Genomic DNA, 18,487 nt, shown 5'->3' on the forward strand with positions numbered 1-18,487 from the left:
TGTTGACCACCAAAATTGGCACTGGTCGAACATACCGGTCTGACCGGTGCTTGAGAGCGGTCTGACCGGTCAGGACCATGTAGCCGGTCTGGCAACAACGACCGGTCTGACCGATCTACCTGGAATCCGAGTACAACTAGAACTCTTTATAGATTTAGATCTGTAATAGGATTTCTTGCGGGATAATTCCACCCCACCCTATAAATATAAAGGGTCACGGTCGATTAGGGTATCCAATCGATCAAACACAAACCTTTTTATCTTTTTTACCTTTTCTTTTCCAATCTCAATATGCTGTTCTTCTCTCGTCTCCATGGCGTTTGAGGACGCCCTAGCTGGCCTGCCGAGTCTAGGGCAACCCTACGCGCGCTTGCCCCGACGGGGTCCCTCCCGGGCGAGGTTCGTCGGATCGTCGCTATTGTGCACGGCGACCGGTCTGACCAGTCCCTCTGACCGGTCTGACCGCTCCACGCAGGAGGTGCTGCAAGGAGCTCCTCCTCACATCGCGCGACCTAGCGTGATCGTGTGTTGGCCCGTAAAAGGCGTCAACATATTTTGACGACTCTGCTGGGGAAGAAAATCAGGTTATCCTGGCCGATTTGTCAAACCTTAGCAATATGGCGGTACGTGAACAAGGAGTCAAAGTGATAAAGGTGCGGCAAATACCATCCCCCATTGACATATTGATGAAGATGCAATCTTCAGGTAATTTATCTGATTTTGTATCCGGTATTGTTAAAGATTTTATTTAAGCTCCTATTGTTCAAAAGTCGGTTATTGAAAAGCCGACTAATAATCATTGCAAAGATTTGCCTATTTGTGATGTTGTTGGTCAAGATACAGTTCGGCCATCTCAAGCCGAAATTGTAGAACCAAATTCCCCTTGTAAGTACACAAAAATTAATTCTAGTACTTCTACGCTGGGGGGCAACAAAATAAATGCAAAGGCGTCGGTTGCACCACAACCGGTCAAACCGACTCTTCTAGGGTTTCGCCAAATAATTCAAAACCTAAGATGGTTAAATCCAAAAAACCTGAGATTGGTGTTTGGAAAACAGTTGAAGCCAAAGGCCGTAAAAAGCATCAAAAGGAAAAGCCGAAACTTATTCATGGAGGGCTTCCGGCTAAAACCAAAAGGCAAATTAATGTCAATGATGCTAGTCGGTCTAAAAATTTCAAGCAACCAAAATTTGCTCCAAAACAGAAATTCTGTAAACAGAATCGGCAATGGAGCAATCCACACATATCAATACCGTTTTCATCTTATGGAGCACCTCTACATGTACCATGGGAGTTCTATTTTAATATGCATTATCCTTATCCTCCATGGTCTTATAATTCGTATATGCCATTTCCCCCTATATATTTTTGTTCAGATTATATTACATATAAAGAATCGGTAATTAAAAAGTCACCACTTGCCAACAATGACTGTTTTATTCATAAAAATCGGTCTGTGCAGAAGAAGAAACATAACGTGACTAAACAAGTCTATCGTGTCAAAAAAGATGGCCGATTAACTAAAAATTCAGATTTGACATTAGAAAAAGAAAAACCGATTATTGAAGAAACGTCGGCTAGTTCTATTGATCAAATTGCCTCTGATGTTGAACATGCTTCAAATGATATAGCTGAACAACAATTAAGTTCTGCTGGGGGGCAAGAACAGAAGGACGCCAGATCTGCTCAGACCGGTCCGACCGGTCCATCTGGGATTTCTATAAAAAATTCCAGAAACAACAAAAAGGAGAGGCCGAGTTTCAAGCAACTCTTGCCCAAGTATGAGGAGAAAGGAGCTACTCAGAAACAGAAGAAACGACCAGATCAAGCTAAAGATACAAATCCATCATCGGAGCATCATGAGCAATCGGCTTCTCATGTGCAACAAGTTAATAATGTTTTTGCGCCATATTTATTTGGTGGGCCGATTGCTCCATGGTTCTGGTCGTATCCTTACTATTGCACACCTATGGATTATAGTAGAATGTATATGCATCCATATTTTATTCAATATTCTTCTATATATCCAAGTTATGGTGCCTCTTAAAGACCGATTGTTGCTAGCAATAATCTGGTCAAAAGCAAACCTGATTGCAGCAAGGAGGGTGAGAAAGACATAAAGCAAGACAACAAGTATTTACAGCCGAGGTGGTGCCCTTCAGGCTTGTCTCATACCCAAAAGAGAAGGCTGCAGCGGATGTGCAAGGAGTCTATGGAATAGCAAGCGGAGGTTGTACCAGCAAGGTCGGCGACCATGAAGCAGGTATGGAGGTCTAAGCAAGTTGTTTCGTCATCAAGTTGAAAAAGAAGCAAGATATGGCTGATAGAATTTATCGCCCTTAGAACAAAATATGGCCGATGCATATTTATCATCGTCCTAAGACAATTTTGGTTCAGAGGCTTGTTTTTTGACATGCTAGCATCACCAAAAAATAGGGGGCATATGTTGACGACCAAAATTGGCACTGGTCGAACAGACCGGTCTGACCGGTGCTTGAGAGCAGTCTAACCGGTCTGGACCATGTAGCCGGTCTGGCAACACCGACCGGTCTGGCAACACCGACCGGTCTGACCGGTGGGTCTGACCGGTCAGACCGGTCTATCTGGAATCCGAGTACAACTAGAATTCTTTGTAGATTTAGATCTGTAATATGATTTCTTGCGGGATAAGTCCATCCCACCCTATAAATATAAAGGGTCACGGCCGATTAGGGTATCCAATTGATCAAACACAAACCTTTTTATCTGTTTTACCTTTTCTTTTCCAATCTCAATATGTTGTTCTTCTCTCGTCTCCATGGCATTTGAGGACGCCCTAACTGGCCTGTCGAGCCTAGGGCAACCCTAGGCGCGCTTGCCCCGACGGGGTCCCTCCCGGGCGAGCGTTCGTCGGATCGTCGCCGTTGTGCACTGCGACCGGTCTGATCTGACCAGTCTCTCTAACCGATCTGACCGCTCCACGTAGGAGGTGCTGCAAGGAGCTCCTCCTTGTGTCACGCGAACTAGCGTGATCGTGTGTTGGCCCGTAAAAATAGTCAACACCTTCCTCGCGTCCACGATGCGCGCGCCACCACCAGCGGCACCCCGCGCGTCGCGCCCCCAGCCTCTGCCCCGTTATCGTTGTTCAACTACACCTCAGCGGCGGCAAGCTTGAGGAGCATCCCTGGACCCGCCTACTACGGTGATGCTTCCACTTTGCCAGTGAGAAAATCAAAATTTCAGTTCGGGGATCCATGTTTTGGGAGGAGGGGATTAGGATGATTGGAAGAGAAAAACAGGTAAGAGGATCGGAGAGCAGCATGGCGAGCCAGAGGGGAACGGAGATGAAAGGCCAAGAGAGAGAGTGTGTGTGGCAGGGGAAGGGGACGACGAGAAAGATAAACCTGACATGTGGGCTCGTGCGTGACTGTGAGGGATTTTTGCCTGGTGCACGGCCTGAGCCGTGAGGCAGAACTGCCTCGATGCAAGCGAGCGAGGCATCAGGCGGAGGCAAAGGCACTGCAGTCGGGCAAGCAGGTATTAAAATATAATTCATCTGACCGCTGCACACATCTCGAGATTTCACATGAACTGCCGTGTTTGGTAAAAATTCCCGCAAAAAATGAACGCACGAAATGGAGTACTGAACGAATGCGAATTTTTTTTATGGATGGGTGTAATTTTTCGAGACGAATCTAATAAGTCAAGTTTCATTATAATTAGCTACAGTGATACTACAATAACCACCCCAAATCAACTTCTAATCATGCGATCAAAGACCTTATGAGCTACAGCACATGCATGCTATAATACTATGATTATGAAGATTATTTCATAATTAGACTTCATCTAATACCTCTAATTAATAGTTAAAAGGATAAAAAGTTTTTATAACAATTTTCTCGTGCCCCAACCAAACACGACCAACGGTGTAAAATTTCACTGCCCGGGCCGGTACCGCCGGGAAACATTCACCCGAGTCTACCAGCAGGTCCATAGTGCAAACCGTGGAGCAGCGTTCGCTGATGGTCAGGAGTATCGACCTCGCAGCCGACAAACTGATCAGGAAGCTGCCGGGATTCACCAAGCTCGGCTGCTCGGGCCCATCGTCGGAGACGTCCCTGGAGTTGAGGTCGGCGACGAATTTCTGTACAGGGTTGAGCTGGCGCTCGTCGGCCTCCACCGCCCGTACCAGGGAGGCATCGACACCACCAGGGATGAAACCGGCGTGCTGATGGCGTGGTTGCCTCCAGAGGATACCCTGATGAGCTGTCTTGCCCAGGTGAGCTTATCTACACAGGCTCCGGCAAGGATGGTGGAGACCAGAAACTTGGGCATGGGAACCTTGCCTTGAAGAACTGCATCGAGAGGAAGACCCCTGTCCGGGTGATCCATGGCTTCAAGGGTCAGAACAGAGAGGGAGGTAGCCATTCAAGGGCTAAGGAGATCTCGACATTCACATACGATGGGCTGTATCATGTGGAGGACTGCTGGAGACACTACTAGAAAACAAGCCAAAAGTCCATGCCAAAAGTACCAGTTCATATTGTAACCGGTACTAATACTAGACATTGGTACCGGTTGCAACAACAGCCGGTACTCTTGGCCTGTGCCAAGCGCCGGAAAATTACGCCGCGTCAAAAATCGGTACCAATTGAATATCAAAGACACCGGTTAAAACCATAAACCGGTTCCGATTGGCCCATGCATTAATGGCACCGGGTAATGACACGACCCGGTACCTTTGGAGCAGACATCAGCACCGGGTTATACCACAACCCGGGGCCAATGAAGGTGACAGGCCTTAGGTACCGGTTCAAACAACCACCCGGGCACCCAAGCAGGCTCCGGCGCTTGATCTGTAAAAGCCCCCCCCCCCCCGGCCGCACCGCAGCAGCCAGCATCAGACTCCCATCCCATCCTTATCCTCTTCCTCCCTTCCTCCTCGGGTCCACCCACCACAACACTTCGTCTCGAGTCCCGGCGGCGGATGCGCCCCCGTGCCTGCCTGCCCCTGGCGCTCGCTAGCTAGCCATAGCCAGCCAGCAAGCCCCCGTAGCCTCCATGTGGGCGTGTCCCGCCGCCGCCGCCGCGCGGCCCCTTAGCGCCGACGCCGACGGAGGAGGGCAGAAGGCCCCTGAGTGCGCGGTGTGCATCGTAGAGATGCGCGACGGCGACTCCGCCTACCGCCTCCCGCGGTACGAGCATGCAGGGGTGCGGAGGCACGGTGCCGCGGCGGCGAGGAGAGCGGGCATGTGGCTGCGTGGCGGGCGCGGCTGCGCTAGCCGAATGGCGGCAGCTCGGCACGCGGGCCCGACGGCTGCAGCTCGGCGCGCGGGCCGGTGGCGGCAGCTTGGCCCACCTGCACGTCGACGCCGCGGAGCCAAGGCTCGGCGCGCGGGGAGCAGCAGTTGCGCGTCGTCGTCGAGATCATCGTGAGTTTCCCGATCCGTCCCCGGACACTCCCACTTGCCCCTCCCATCCCTCCCTCTTTTTTTCATGTGATTTTTTATTCACGAGCTATACTCAATTTTTTGGCAAACTTTTTTTGGATCTGTTAATCTTTAAGGTTACGCATTTGTAGCTCGAGTTTCGGTTCGAATTGTTGTGATTTGAGGAAGTAATTTGGATTTGAAGTTTCGTGGCTCCTCTCATTTTTCCCTTTTCTTCCTTCGGTTCTTGCGCAGGGAAGAGACAGACGAGCGAGCAGGAGCACACGTGGCCCGAGGCAAAGCACGAGCGGCGCGTCGGCCAGCAGCTCGCGCGGTAGTGCACGGGACGCCGGCCAACTTCCGCAAGCTGCTGGATGGGCAGCTCAAGAAGCTCGTGGCCGCGGGGAAGCTGACCCACGTGAAGAACTCGTTCAAGCTGGCCGCCGCCGGACGGGAGCTGGCCGTGGGTGAATTTTTTCTCTTTTTTTCTTATTTTTCAGAAATAGATATGCATGTGAGATTGTATAGATTGGATCTATCTTGTAAACAATTTTTTGGATGATTTGTGGAACGATTTTTTGGAGCATGTGGTTGATTGGGTGATTGGAGTATTTTGTATCAATGGATTTAATATTTTGTGAACGATTCTTTTTGAAACGGGAAATGATATTAGGAATGCCATGAACTCATTGGTACCGGTTGGAAAAATCAACCGGTACCAAAAGGACTGCCAGCTTGCGTCAGCGTGGCAGTCTCTTTGGTACCGGTTGGTCTTTCCAACCGGTACCAATGGAAGCCTAAGGCACCGGTTGAAAAATTCAGTGTCTTAAGGCAAGGCCATTGGTCATGGTTGCGGGGCACCGGTTGGGAAACCGGTTCTTTTGGGCCTTCTCAACCGGTGTTGTAGGCATGTTTTCTAGTAGTGAGAGAAGGCCGGCCAGGTTCGAAGGTGTTTAAGTACAAGCTGCGAAGGATTCCTGGGCAACCAGCACTTAGATTCGTGAGGAAGAACAAATTTTGAAAGTTCATGTGTGTCTTGATATTTCAGACAGAAAATTGGTTGAGGGGCTGCATGGATGTTGACGCCTACTAACAGGAAAATGGTTACCAGTGGGCTTTTGTTTTCTTTTGGTGTATTTCTCGTCCAGTCCAAGAAGGGTGAAACTTACAGTTTGCATAAGATAACATCAGAATAATGCTTATGTAGTATATAAGATATTGAGAGAACTTGAAGGTTGAACCAAATACATTCTGACTTTGAGTTCAAAAGGAAAGGATCTGTTCTATTTATTTGTGGCCAGATTTCATGGAGGAAATTTGCTGAATTTCGCACCTTATGATAATTTGGGAACGAGATTTGTATATATTTTATATATCAGATGAACTAATAAGTGCTATCTTTGTATGTCCTTTTTTTGTTTATGTATCTATAAGTTTTTTATTTTTCTTGGGCAAAAAGACGGGCTGCCATTTGGGACAAATGCTATCGTTGCGTCAGCGGCGCATCAAATTCCTGTCCATGTGGCGCCACCACTGTGACAGAACCGCCAAGTTAAACGGCTTAATTAAGCATAATGACCATCATTTGAAAGCATCAGGCGCATTAGCTTAATTAAGTGTAACCTGACAGCCTGTTTCCAACCCACAGACCGATCGAAACACACCGAAGTCTCGCGCGACGGCGAGCATAGACGGTACCAGCATAATATAATTTCACAAAAATAGATAATAACATAAATATTTACAAAACAGCTTTAAATTTAGAATTTACATAAAATAAATGACAGCAGTGGAAGAGAATATGACCTGAGAGAAGGAAATTTGATTGAGAACCAATAAAACAAAACAATAACTATGAACACGTGAGGACGTCACATCGAGCCCACTGATGTGAATCCTGATTAGCTTCTATACCTGAAACAGGGTAAACAACAAACCTTGAGTATACTAATACTCAGCAAGACTTACCCGACTTTTGGGTATACTTAGCCCACATATCTAGACATGCAAAGCTTTCTGGCTAGTGGATTTATTTGCAGAAAAGCATCTAAGGGTAGATCCTTAATTTCAAAATTTTAGCTCCACGTTATAGTTATAAAGTTGCTACACATCTATGATTTGCAGATCCATAACAATCAATGTGAAAACATAATTGATTAAATAACATCAACATGTATCATATTATTTCGTTTCATTTCCTTACTACGATGTGACTCGAAGATCAAGGTGCTCATGTCCGAGAGCGACTGACGGCGAATCGATCCGATTTAACCTTGCAAGGTGGACCTAACCAACACGGCACGTATTTGCCCCGTCGGACAATACGAACCAACCATTCACCTCCCCGCCTCGAACTACAGGACCGCCCCACCAGCGTATAGTCAGCCGAGCTCAACGAGAGACCACCAAAAGTAAATACATGCATCCCAATTCTCCGCGACTACTCGACTCGCCCTAAGGGGTGGGAAGGAGTCCTGTACTTTCGAAGTAAGTCACTCGGCTTACCGGTTTCGACTACCCCCTACTCCCGGTATGCGGTCAGTATAATTCAAACATGATCAGCAGGGCCGACAACGGTACGGTCCTTAATCGACACAGACGGGGCTAGACAATTCCCGCCGGTCTCCAATTTCTTTCCTTTCCTCCATATTCCAATATTCCATAATCAAATCATAAAGACATCTTATATCTCGCGAGTAACAGGAAAATTACTCGACTTCTACCGAATCCTATTTTTAGCATGGCAAGGATAACGATATACACATACTAGTATTCCGACCAATGGAACCTAGGAATCATGCAACTAGGGTTTCATCCAACGCCTAGAAACTTAATGCATAATCAAGTAAATATATATATAACTTTTCATAAGTTAAAATAATAGGTTATGCTCCGGGGCTTGCCTGGGATTAACACTAAGTCAGTGTTAGTTAGATGATACTCGCTTGGCGAGCATCTTCCTTCGGTCATGCACATCGGGTTCCATCCATTCGTCTTCGGGTTCGGCTCCAGTAGCACGTCCTTCATATGGTTCATCTATCGTACCTAAATGAGATGCGACAATGCATATGTATGAATGCATGGAAGTGCAACACGCAAGGCATTCATAAAAGTACAACATACTAACATAAGCACCTAGAGCTATTTAACTTAACCATCACTCAAGCATCTCATAGAAGATAACAAGCACATCAAGCATGCCACACAAATTAACTTAAATTAAACCACTGCAAGCATCCACCATTCAGGAAATTAGCCAAACCTTCTAGCCAACAAAATTTAACATGATTCACCCAAAAAATGACATACTTGATGTATCAAACCATGCAGAAAAGAATGGCTTAGCAATACTTTTGGAAAGTAAAAGATATAACTAGAAACTAAACAAATGCAAAAACTTAACTTGAGAACATGATCTAGCAACCAAAATTTACCAGCATGATGAGCTATTGATAAAGTATGCAACAATATTTTTCCAACATTTATTGAAAACAGAAAATATTTAATTTAGCCCTAATAAAACAAACAGAACAAAAATAGATTTACAAACATGCACATAGCTTCTGGTTCTGAAATTTTTACAGTGAACTAAACATGAAAATATTAAGCTACTGCATAAATTTCATAATTTTTGAACATCCAAAACTGCAAATATTAAATATACAAGCGTAAACAAGCATTAACCATGATTAAATCAATACATCATGAAAACATTAAACAAACAGTAGGTTAAATATTTTTCCTAAGTTCTACATGCCAAATAAAAGCTAATCCAACTGGTTTTACATTTTACATTTTTACCATTTTTCTAATATTTACTATGCATTTTCAAAGCTTGCAACCACTTAAACTATCATTTAAACTAGAGCAAAAACTATTTAGAAAATGAAGATCAACATGTAAGGAAAGTTGTACATATTAGGACAAGGAATCCAACAAATTTTATTTTGCATTTTTCTGATTTTTCTATGATTTACTATGATCAGCCAATTATTGCAAAACAACCCTTCGCAGCACTATTCACCTGAGTCATGGACTTCGCAGAAAACACCCTGGGGTTCTTTCTATTGCTGTCTGGAGTCCCTGGTCGCGAAAACAGGGGAGGGGTGAAAGGGGAACGGCGATTCCGGCCATGGGAGGGCTTGCCGGCAGCGAGGAAGGGGTGGAGGAGCGAGAGGAGATCGGCGCGGACCTGTAGGTGGCCTTGGAGCATGAGGAGGTGGTCCGTGGCGGCGGTTCCACGGCGGGTGCGCGGCCGGCAGTGGTACTGTGCCGCTGCGGCGGCGTTCTGGCGTGGCTGGGCAAGCGGGGTTGGGCCGTGGAGAATCAGTGGGAGGTGGAGAAGCTATTTCGGTGGCCGGCTTGGGTGGAGGAAGGCCGGAGGTGGGAGCGCGGCGTGCAAGGCCGGCGGCAGCCATGGTGGGCGGCGAGGCTCGTGTCACACCCGGTTTTAAGGACAAAACCGAATGCATAACTATATGTATGCCAGGATCAAGTTTCATACATATAGAGACATCATAAGTGAATAATCAGTACAGTATCACGAAAAAAAAAGAAATACAACAAATAAAAGACTATCAGAGTTTACAGCTTATCCTGGAAACGGAGACTCCAAACTTCACAGGCAATCGACTGGGGGTTGCGTACGCCTAGAACTCAGCAACAACTTCAGAAATCTTTATACACCTTCTCCTTCTGAGCAGCAGTAAGCAAGGGTGAGTACACTTATGGTTGGTACTCAGCAAGGCCACAAGAAATAACCAGAAAAATGATTTAAATCCATCTTTAAGTTTATTAATCATGTGAGGGTCCAAGCCGCTCTTGACCGTGAGCACGGCTAACCGGTTAGTTTTAACTCTGCAGAGGTTGTACACTTTCACCACAATTCGCGTAAAAGTTCCGAAGAACTTTGAACCCAACCACGCATATGTGCTGATCAGGCACAATACCACACTTCCGAGGTGTGATTGCATAGGGACGCTACGAGGCCTTTACAAAGAATTCCTATATGTATGTGTTGGTCCCTGCCGTGCGGTCCCTCAGAAGACGCAGCTTCCTTCACCCGCTCCACAACACAAACTCATAACCACCAAGCGGAACAACCCCAACACAACATATAGTTCATCTAATTACTCAGCCAAGACCAGAGCCCATTAGTATTGTGGTTGTACGGTTTTCTTGGGTGGTTCTCCATGTTCCAATTAAATCAAGTACTCTTGTAAATATAGCATAGATAGAAAGATGGTTAGGGTCACTTGCCTTTCTTCAACGAAAAGCTACTCTTACCGCTCTTCAGCTCTGGCTCACTTGGAAATCTTGATCTTCAATCTTCGAACAACGATCCTTCTACTCGGAACAATCTTCGGGCAAACATACAAAGCAAACAAGAAGATACAACTAAGAACATTACACCATAACAAAAGAAAGGCTTTAAAAGAATGTACTAAAGGATAGGGCTCACTGCTATGGTTATGGGAGCGCAAGAAACGCGGAAAACGGAACTAAAACGACGATTCTATGGGATAAATGATGCTTCAGGGATCTAGTCGCGATTAACTATAGAGTTAAGAACTAGCGGAAAAGATTTTGTAATACGCAACAAAGTGTGCTCACAGAGGATGAAAAGGTTATAAAGCTATCGCACACGTCACAAGGATCACGTGAGCGCGAGAATCGAGGAAAACGGAGTTAAAACGTGGAAGATATGGCTAAAACAAGGCTCTAGGGGCTTATTTGCGAAGAAACAGAACTTTCAGGGGCTAGATTTGAAGAAACCAGGGACCTAAACATAATTAAACCTAGTCTTCAGGGGCTAACATGCAAAAACTCGAGCTCTGGACTGCGGGCATGATTTTCCTAAAGATCAGGGGTTTTTCTGTAAATATTTGGGCCAAAACCTAATTAGTTTTGTATAGGGCGAGACCGCGGGTTGATTTCGGAAAACGTAGAGGGCTCTTTTGCAAAAATACCACAGTTGACCGGTATTGGTTGGGTTGACCTCGGGTCAGATCCGATCTGGATCGTCGGATTCAGATCCGACGGCTCTGAGCGGATCGGGGGGTGCGGCGGCGGCGCTGGCAACGGCTGGCGGCGGCGCACGGCGGTGAGCGGCGGCGGGGTCGCCGGCGGAGGCCAAAAACGGCCTCCAGGGCACGGATTCGAGCGCGGGTTGGCCTGGGAGCGAGAGCGCGAGACGGGGAACTTAGCTATGGATCCTGGGAGGCGGTTTGGAGACCGTGCATAGGGGCGCGGCGGCGAGAGGCGGCTCGGGTGGTCGGAGCTCGCTCCGATGAGCTTTCTGCGCGCGATCGAAGGGGAAAACAGAGAGAAAAGGGGTTGGCGAGCATCCTCACCACGATGCGAAGCTCCTGCGGGGGTCAAACTCAACGAGGAAGCGGCGGAGCGGCGGATCGGCGGCGGCACCGAGTTCTCGGGCTCCAATGGCGGCAGCTAGGGTTTCGCGGGATTAAAGCGGCGCGGGTCAGAGGGGGGGGTCCAAGGGAGGTCGCGGCGCTTAAATAGGGGCGGCTGGGGTTGCCTTGGCGTGCGGGCCAAGCCGCTGGGCGGCGCGGGGCGTGCGGCGGCCGGACTCCGCGGGAGCCGTTCGTCGCGGGGGAGACGACCCCGACAGGCGGGCCCCGCCTGTCGGTGGGCTGCGGGAGGGGCGGCGTCGGGTTGGGTTGGGACGAAGAGATGGGCCGGCGGCGAGGAAGAGAAAAAGAAACAGGCTGGGCGGCTAGTTGGGCTGGAGAGAGGGTTTCCGGTTTTCTTTTTCTATTCTTTTGCAAAAGCCTTCAAACAAAAATCAATTTGAATTCAAATTCAAAGAATTTAAATTCGAATTGAACAACAAATAATAAAACAATGCAAGGGCAGCATGAGTGCAAAACAAACAAAAAGTTTTATTTAGTTTTAGAAAAACAACAAATCAATATTTATTTTTCACTAAAAAATTCCCTGCGAAGAAAATAAATGTTGCGAAAATTTTAAAATTATGAGAAAAATGTTGTTTTATTTTTGATTTTAATCACATCCTGAAATTCAAAAATTTCAGGGTGTGACAGAACTACCCCCCTTAAAAGGAATCTCGCCCCGAGATTCACAAGGCTAGCCAGAGACAAGGGTTTAGGCGGGTAGCATCGGATACACATTAACTTTCTTCTCAGTTGTTCCTTCTTACAATGTATACTTCTTAATTCCTGGTGACTCACACAAAACACTTCACGGGTACTCAGTCTATCTCCTCCTTTAACTTCCATTCTTTCCACACCTTCGTTGGCACATCTTTCGAAGAACATCCTTCGTACCTTGATAAAGTGATTTTGAATAGAGCTTGATTGTTTCTTTCTGGCTTGGAGTTTTGTATCACCTCTCAAGTCTTCATGTAATTCTGCCATTAATTATCATTTTTTTTTCACACCAACTGGCAAGATGTCCGTCTTCTCCACACTTGAGGCAATACAACTCAAGATCATGGGACCTGGTCTTCTTATGCTTTGTTGGACAACTATGGGCATAGTGCCCTCCTTTACCACAATTGTAGCATGACCACTGAGTATTGTCTATATCTCGCTTTGCTGGGCATCTTCTAGTGTGATGACCTAACTTGCTATAGTTGCAACACTGTTGTGAAATATTACCCTGTTCACATGAAATAGCAAGACATCCATCTGGGCTATTTTTCTGCTCCATAACTCTTTGCACATCATGATTCTTCTTGATAGAGTTGTCATGCGGAGGTTGAGCAGCTTTAGGCTGTGGTTGGTTGAAACTGGATTGAGTACGGCTATCTGCCAATGGTTGCGGTAACTCCAACTTTTCTTGGCTTGCTTTACTAATTTGTTTCTTGGACTGCTTGCTTCTTTTAGGCTGAAACTCTTTGAAAGTGATAGTCCAATCCTTGAGGTTTATAGTCGGATTTCTATCTTCTGCTTGAGTAACTCCTTCTAGGTTTGGAACGGGCATAGATAACTTTCTATTGATATCTGAATGATAACGTTGCCTTGCTTCTGCTGTCATTAAGCTATCTTCTTGTAGACACCGACGGCCATAATGCTCACAACATTGGCACTTTTCTGAAGTCTTACTAATCTCATGTTGTTCCTCTATCAGTGGCTTTGGTGCTTCATAGTTCCTCTTGCGCTTTTCATTGTTCCATGCTTCAGCAACTTGCCTTTTCACTGGTCCAGTGGGGACTTCTGTCTTGGTCATCTCCATGTTATTCGAGGATGTTGTTGTAGATTGCAACCTTCCTTGTAGGACACGAGCTTGCATAGCTAATAGTTTCTCTTTATCAAACGCTGGCAGACCGGTTGGGACTTGATTATCACTGCTAGCAGGGTTGTGGCTCCTACGAGAGGAGGCTTGCTCTGTAACATGCTGTTGGTTGTTGACCCTGATTGGAACCATTGATTGTACTCCTTGAGTTTGTGCTGAATTTTGAGGTCTTATTTATTGGCTCTATCTTCTCGATTTCTGTTGGGATTTGCCATCTGGAGGTAACAGAAAGGAAAAGAGAGCATTTCTTGTCTTCAGCCTCTTTCATTTGTCGATCATTGTAGATGAGTGTTGCCATAAACTTCCTTCTTGACATCCATTAAAGGATTAGGTAGAAAGACAGATGATAACAAGGAGGGGGAGGTATAAAAGAAGAACCCATCTAGGCAACTGATGTCATTGTAGGTAGAAGACCCACAATACACCAACAATCATTACAAAGGAGCGAATCAGACAAGGCCATAAAGTCAAGCATCATCATGCAAACACTGAACTCCACCAATCAACACAGTCAAAGAACAATGCTAAACGTTGTTAATAGAGTTAGAAGGGGTATTCCTAAGCAGGTTATCTCTTTTAGCTTCGGTATTGATGGCATGGATGAACTGGCAGCTCCATTCTTCAGACAATTTGGACAGGCTTAGGGTACGTGGTATGGATCATCTAATTTTCTTGAATCAGGAAAGATACTTTGGAATCAAAAATCAAGGGATGATTCCAGAGCGGTATTGTTATTATTATTATTATTATTATTATTATTATTATTATTATTATTTTGGAAAGAAAAGGCACAATGTGCAAACTGAGCACATTGTAAACAAATTACAAGAAAATAGGCTCAAGAAAGATAAGTTAAAAGGAATTTAAGGACAGAAATTGTATAATCATACATCAAGGAGGATTAAAATCAAGGAGTGATCCAGAAGGGGAAATTAGATCGTCCAGAATAGAGGGTCTAACATTTGCGAAATAATAAGGTGCAAATGAGAAGGGGTCAGACGAGAAAGGTGAGTTATCAAAGCAGATTGAGAGAAGAAAAAGCTAAGGAGTGAGAATATTCACCAAAGAGGTCAAGGATAAGGTAGGAATTGTTTTGGTGACATAAAAGGCCTTAGAAAGCGACCATTACTATCTAGGCTTACGTCCTACAGTCGATACAGCTCTGATACCACTTCTGTCACACCCGGTTTTAAGGACAAAACCGAATGCATAACTATATGTATGCCAGGATCAAGTTTCATACATATAGAGACATCATAAGTGAATAATCAGTACAGTATCACGAAAAAAAAAAGAAATACAACAAATAAAAGACTATCAGAGTTTACAGCTTATCCTGGAAACGGAGACTCCAAACTTCACAGGCAATCGACTGGGGGTTGCGTACGCCTAGAACTCAGCAACAACTTCAGAAATCTTTATACACCTTCTCCTTCTGAGCAGCAGTAAGCAAGGGTGAGTACACTTATGGTTGGTACTCAGCAAGGCCACAAGAAATAACCAGAAAAATGATTTAAATCCATCTTTAAGTTTATTAATCATGTGAGGGTCCAAGCCGCTCTTGACCGTGAGCACGGCTAACCGGTTAGTTTTAACTCTGCAGAGGTTGTACACTTTCACCACAATTCGCGTAAAAGTTCCGAAGAACTTTGAACCCAACCACGCATATGTGCTGATCAGGCACAATACCACACTTCCGAGGTGTGATTGCATAGGGACGCTACGAGGCCTTTACAAAGAATTCCTATATGTATGTGTTGGTCCCTGCCGTGCGGTCCCTCAGAAGACGCAGCTTCCTTCACCCGCTCCACAACACAAACTCATAACCACCAAGCGGAACAACCCCAACACAACATATAGTTCATCTAATTACTCAGCCAAGACCAGAGCCCATTAGTATTGTGGTTGTACGGTTTTCTTGGGTGGTTCTCCATGTTCCAATTAAATCAAGTACTCTTGTAAATATAGCATAGATAGAAAGATGGTTAGGGTCACTTGCCTTTCTTCAACGAAAAGCTACTCTTACCGCTCTTCAGCTCTGGCTCACTTGGAAATCTTGATCTTCAATCTTCGAACAACGATCCTTCTACTCGGAACAATCTTCGGGCAAACATACAAAGCAAACAAGAAGATACAACTAAGAACATTACACCATAACAAAAGAAAGGCTTTAAAAGAATGTACTAAAGGATAGGGCTCACTGCTATGGTTATGGGAGCGCAAGAAACGCGGAAAACGGAACTAAAACGACGATTCTATGGGATAAATGATGCTTCAGGGATCTAGTCGCGATTAACTATAGAGTTAAGAACTAGCGGAAAAGATTTTGTAATACGCAACAAAGTGTGCTCACAGAGGATGAAAAGGTTATAAAGCTATCGCACACGTCACAAGGATCACGTGAGCGCGAGAATCGAGGAAAACGGAGTTAAAACGTGGAAGATATGGCTAAAACAAGGCTCTAGGGGCTTATTTGCGAAGAAACAGAACTTTCAGGGGCTAGATTTGAAGAAACCAGGGACCTAAACATAATTAAACCTAGTCTTCAGGGGCTAACATGCAAAAACTCGAGCTCTGGACTGCGGGCATGATTTTCCTAAAGATCAGGGGTTTTTCTGTAAATATTTGGGCCAAAACCTAATTAGTTTTGTATAGGGCGAGACCGCGGGTTGATTTCGGAAAACGTAGAGGGCTCTTTTGCAAAAATACCACAGTTGACCGGTATTGGTTGGGTTGACCTCGGGTCAGATCCGATCTGGATCGTCGGATTCAGATCCGACGGCTCTGAGCGGATCGGGGGGTGCGGCGGCGGCGCTGGCAACGGCTGGCGGCGGCGCACGGCGGTGAGCGGCGGCGGGGTCGCCGGCGGAGGCCAAAAACGGCCTCCAGGGCACGGATTCGAGCGCGGGTTGGCCTGGGAGCGAGAGCGCGAGACGGGGAACTTAGCTATGGATCCTGGGAGGCGGTTTGGAGACCGTGCATAGGGGCGCGGCGGCGAGAGGCGGCTCGGGTGGTCGGAGCTCGCTCCGATGAGCTTTCTGCGCGCGATCGAAGGGGAAAACAGAGAGAAAAGGGGTTGGCGAGCATCCTCACCACGATGCGAAGCTCCTGCGGGGGTCAAACTCAACGAGGAAGCGGCGGAGCGGCGGATCGGCGGCGGCACCGAGTTCTCGGGCTCCAATGGCGGCAGCTAGGGTTTCGCGGGATTAAAGCGGCGCGGGTCAGAGGGGGGGGTCCAAGGGAGGTCGCGGCGCTTAAATAGGGGCGGCTGGGGTTGCCTTGGCGTGCGGGCCAAGCCGCTGGGCGGCGCGGGGCGTGCGGCGGCCGGACTCCGCGGGAGCCGTTCGTCGCGGGGGAGACGACCCCGACAGGCGGGCCCCGCCTGTCGGTGGGCTGCGGGAGGGGCGGCGTCGGGTTGGGCCGGGACGAAGAGATGGGCCGGCGGCGAGGAAGAGAAAAAGAAACAGGCTGGGCGGCTAGTTGGGCTGGAGAGAGGGTTTCCGGTTTTCTTTTTCTATTCTTTTGCAAAAGCCTTCAAACAAAAATCAATTTGAATTCAAATTCAAAGAATTTAAATTCGAATTGAACAACAAATAATAAAACAATGCAAGGGCAGCATGAGTGCAAAACAAACAAAAAGTTTTATTTAGTTTTAGAAAAACAACAAATCAATATTTATTTTTCACTAAAAAATTCCCTGCGAAGAAAATAAATGTTGCGAAAATTTTAAAATTATGAGAAAAATGTTGTTTTATTTTTGATTTTAATCACATCCTGAAATTCAAAAATTTCAGGGTGTGACAGCTCGCTCTGGGCAGCAGGGGAAAAGGGCTGGGGCTCGGCTCTCGCGCGAGCAGGGGAGAAACTTCGTGCGACGCGTTGTGGCGTGCGCGAGCGGCGCCGTGGCCAATTTGGCCACGGTGACCACGCATGGGGAGGAGAGAGCTACACGTGTTGTAGTGGCTTGATAATTTTTGACCAAATTTGAATCTTCAAACTTCGTTTAACACTCCTAATTGAGGGCTAATTGAGGGGTGTTACAACCACAAACATCAATTTATGATAAATTATTATGTTTTGTGGTCATAAAAAAATTGACCAATCTCCGTCTTCATAAACTAGCTACAACCAATGAAAAACTTTACTTGGTCATTGAATGCCTTTAGTAACGCGGTATCGGGTCAAAAGGTGGTAGACTCAGTGAATTCCTTATCAAGATGGCGCACAGTAGCTAAATTGAAGGGTGGAGGTATTACATACTCTCTCCGTTCCAAATTATAAGTCATTCCAAAAATCTTGGAGAGTCAAAATTTTTCAAGTTTGATCAAAATTATATAACAAGATAATAACATTTATGATACCAATTAAATATCATTAGATTTTTTATTAGCTATATTTTCATAGTATACCTATTTGATGTCATAAATCTTTGTGTTTCTCTCTATAATTTTGGTCAAACTTTGAGATGGTTTGACTCTCCAAAATTCTTGAAATGACTTATAATTTGGAACAGAGGGAGTAACATGCAGAAATTGTTGAAAATGCTTCCAAATAATGCATGTTGCATTTCAAATTGTCGAAATTTATGCGTTTATGCAATAGATGAATTATTGAAAGTACTAAAAAAGATGGATAAATAAATAAATAAATAAATAAGAAGAAATGAGAAGAAGAAGAAAGGGGCGGTGGGCCAAACAGGACCTTCTGCTCCAGGCGGCTGCCCTAGGTTTGGGCGCGCAAATGTTCTAGTAACATGAGCGCCAGCTGAACGTCAGGGGACTCAGGGCAACAGTAGATGT

General features: G+C 45.9%; 1 protein-coding gene across 1 annotated transcript; it reads right to left on the minus strand.

The window, feature by feature from the left end:
• Window positions 1–8,273: 8,273 nt before the first annotated feature.
• Window positions 8,274–9,838, minus strand: LOC120682668 (basic proline-rich protein-like). The gene is made up of 3 exons (XM_039964646.1): window positions 9,604–9,838; window positions 9,436–9,494; window positions 8,274–8,456 (listed from the first exon to the last, which is right to left on the minus strand). Exons 1-3 carry the CDS (start codon window positions 9,827–9,829, stop codon window positions 8,448–8,450), a joined length of 294 nt encoding a protein of 97 aa, XP_039820580.1. The 5' UTR covers window positions 9,830–9,838; the 3' UTR covers window positions 8,274–8,447.
• Between the last annotated feature and the right edge of the window lie 8,649 nt (window positions 9,839–18,487).

Source organism: Panicum virgatum, chromosome 7N (genome assembly GCF_016808335.1).
Source record: "Panicum virgatum strain AP13 chromosome 7N, P.virgatum_v5, whole genome shotgun sequence".
Taxonomy (NCBI): Eukaryota; Viridiplantae; Streptophyta; class Magnoliopsida; order Poales; family Poaceae; genus Panicum; species Panicum virgatum.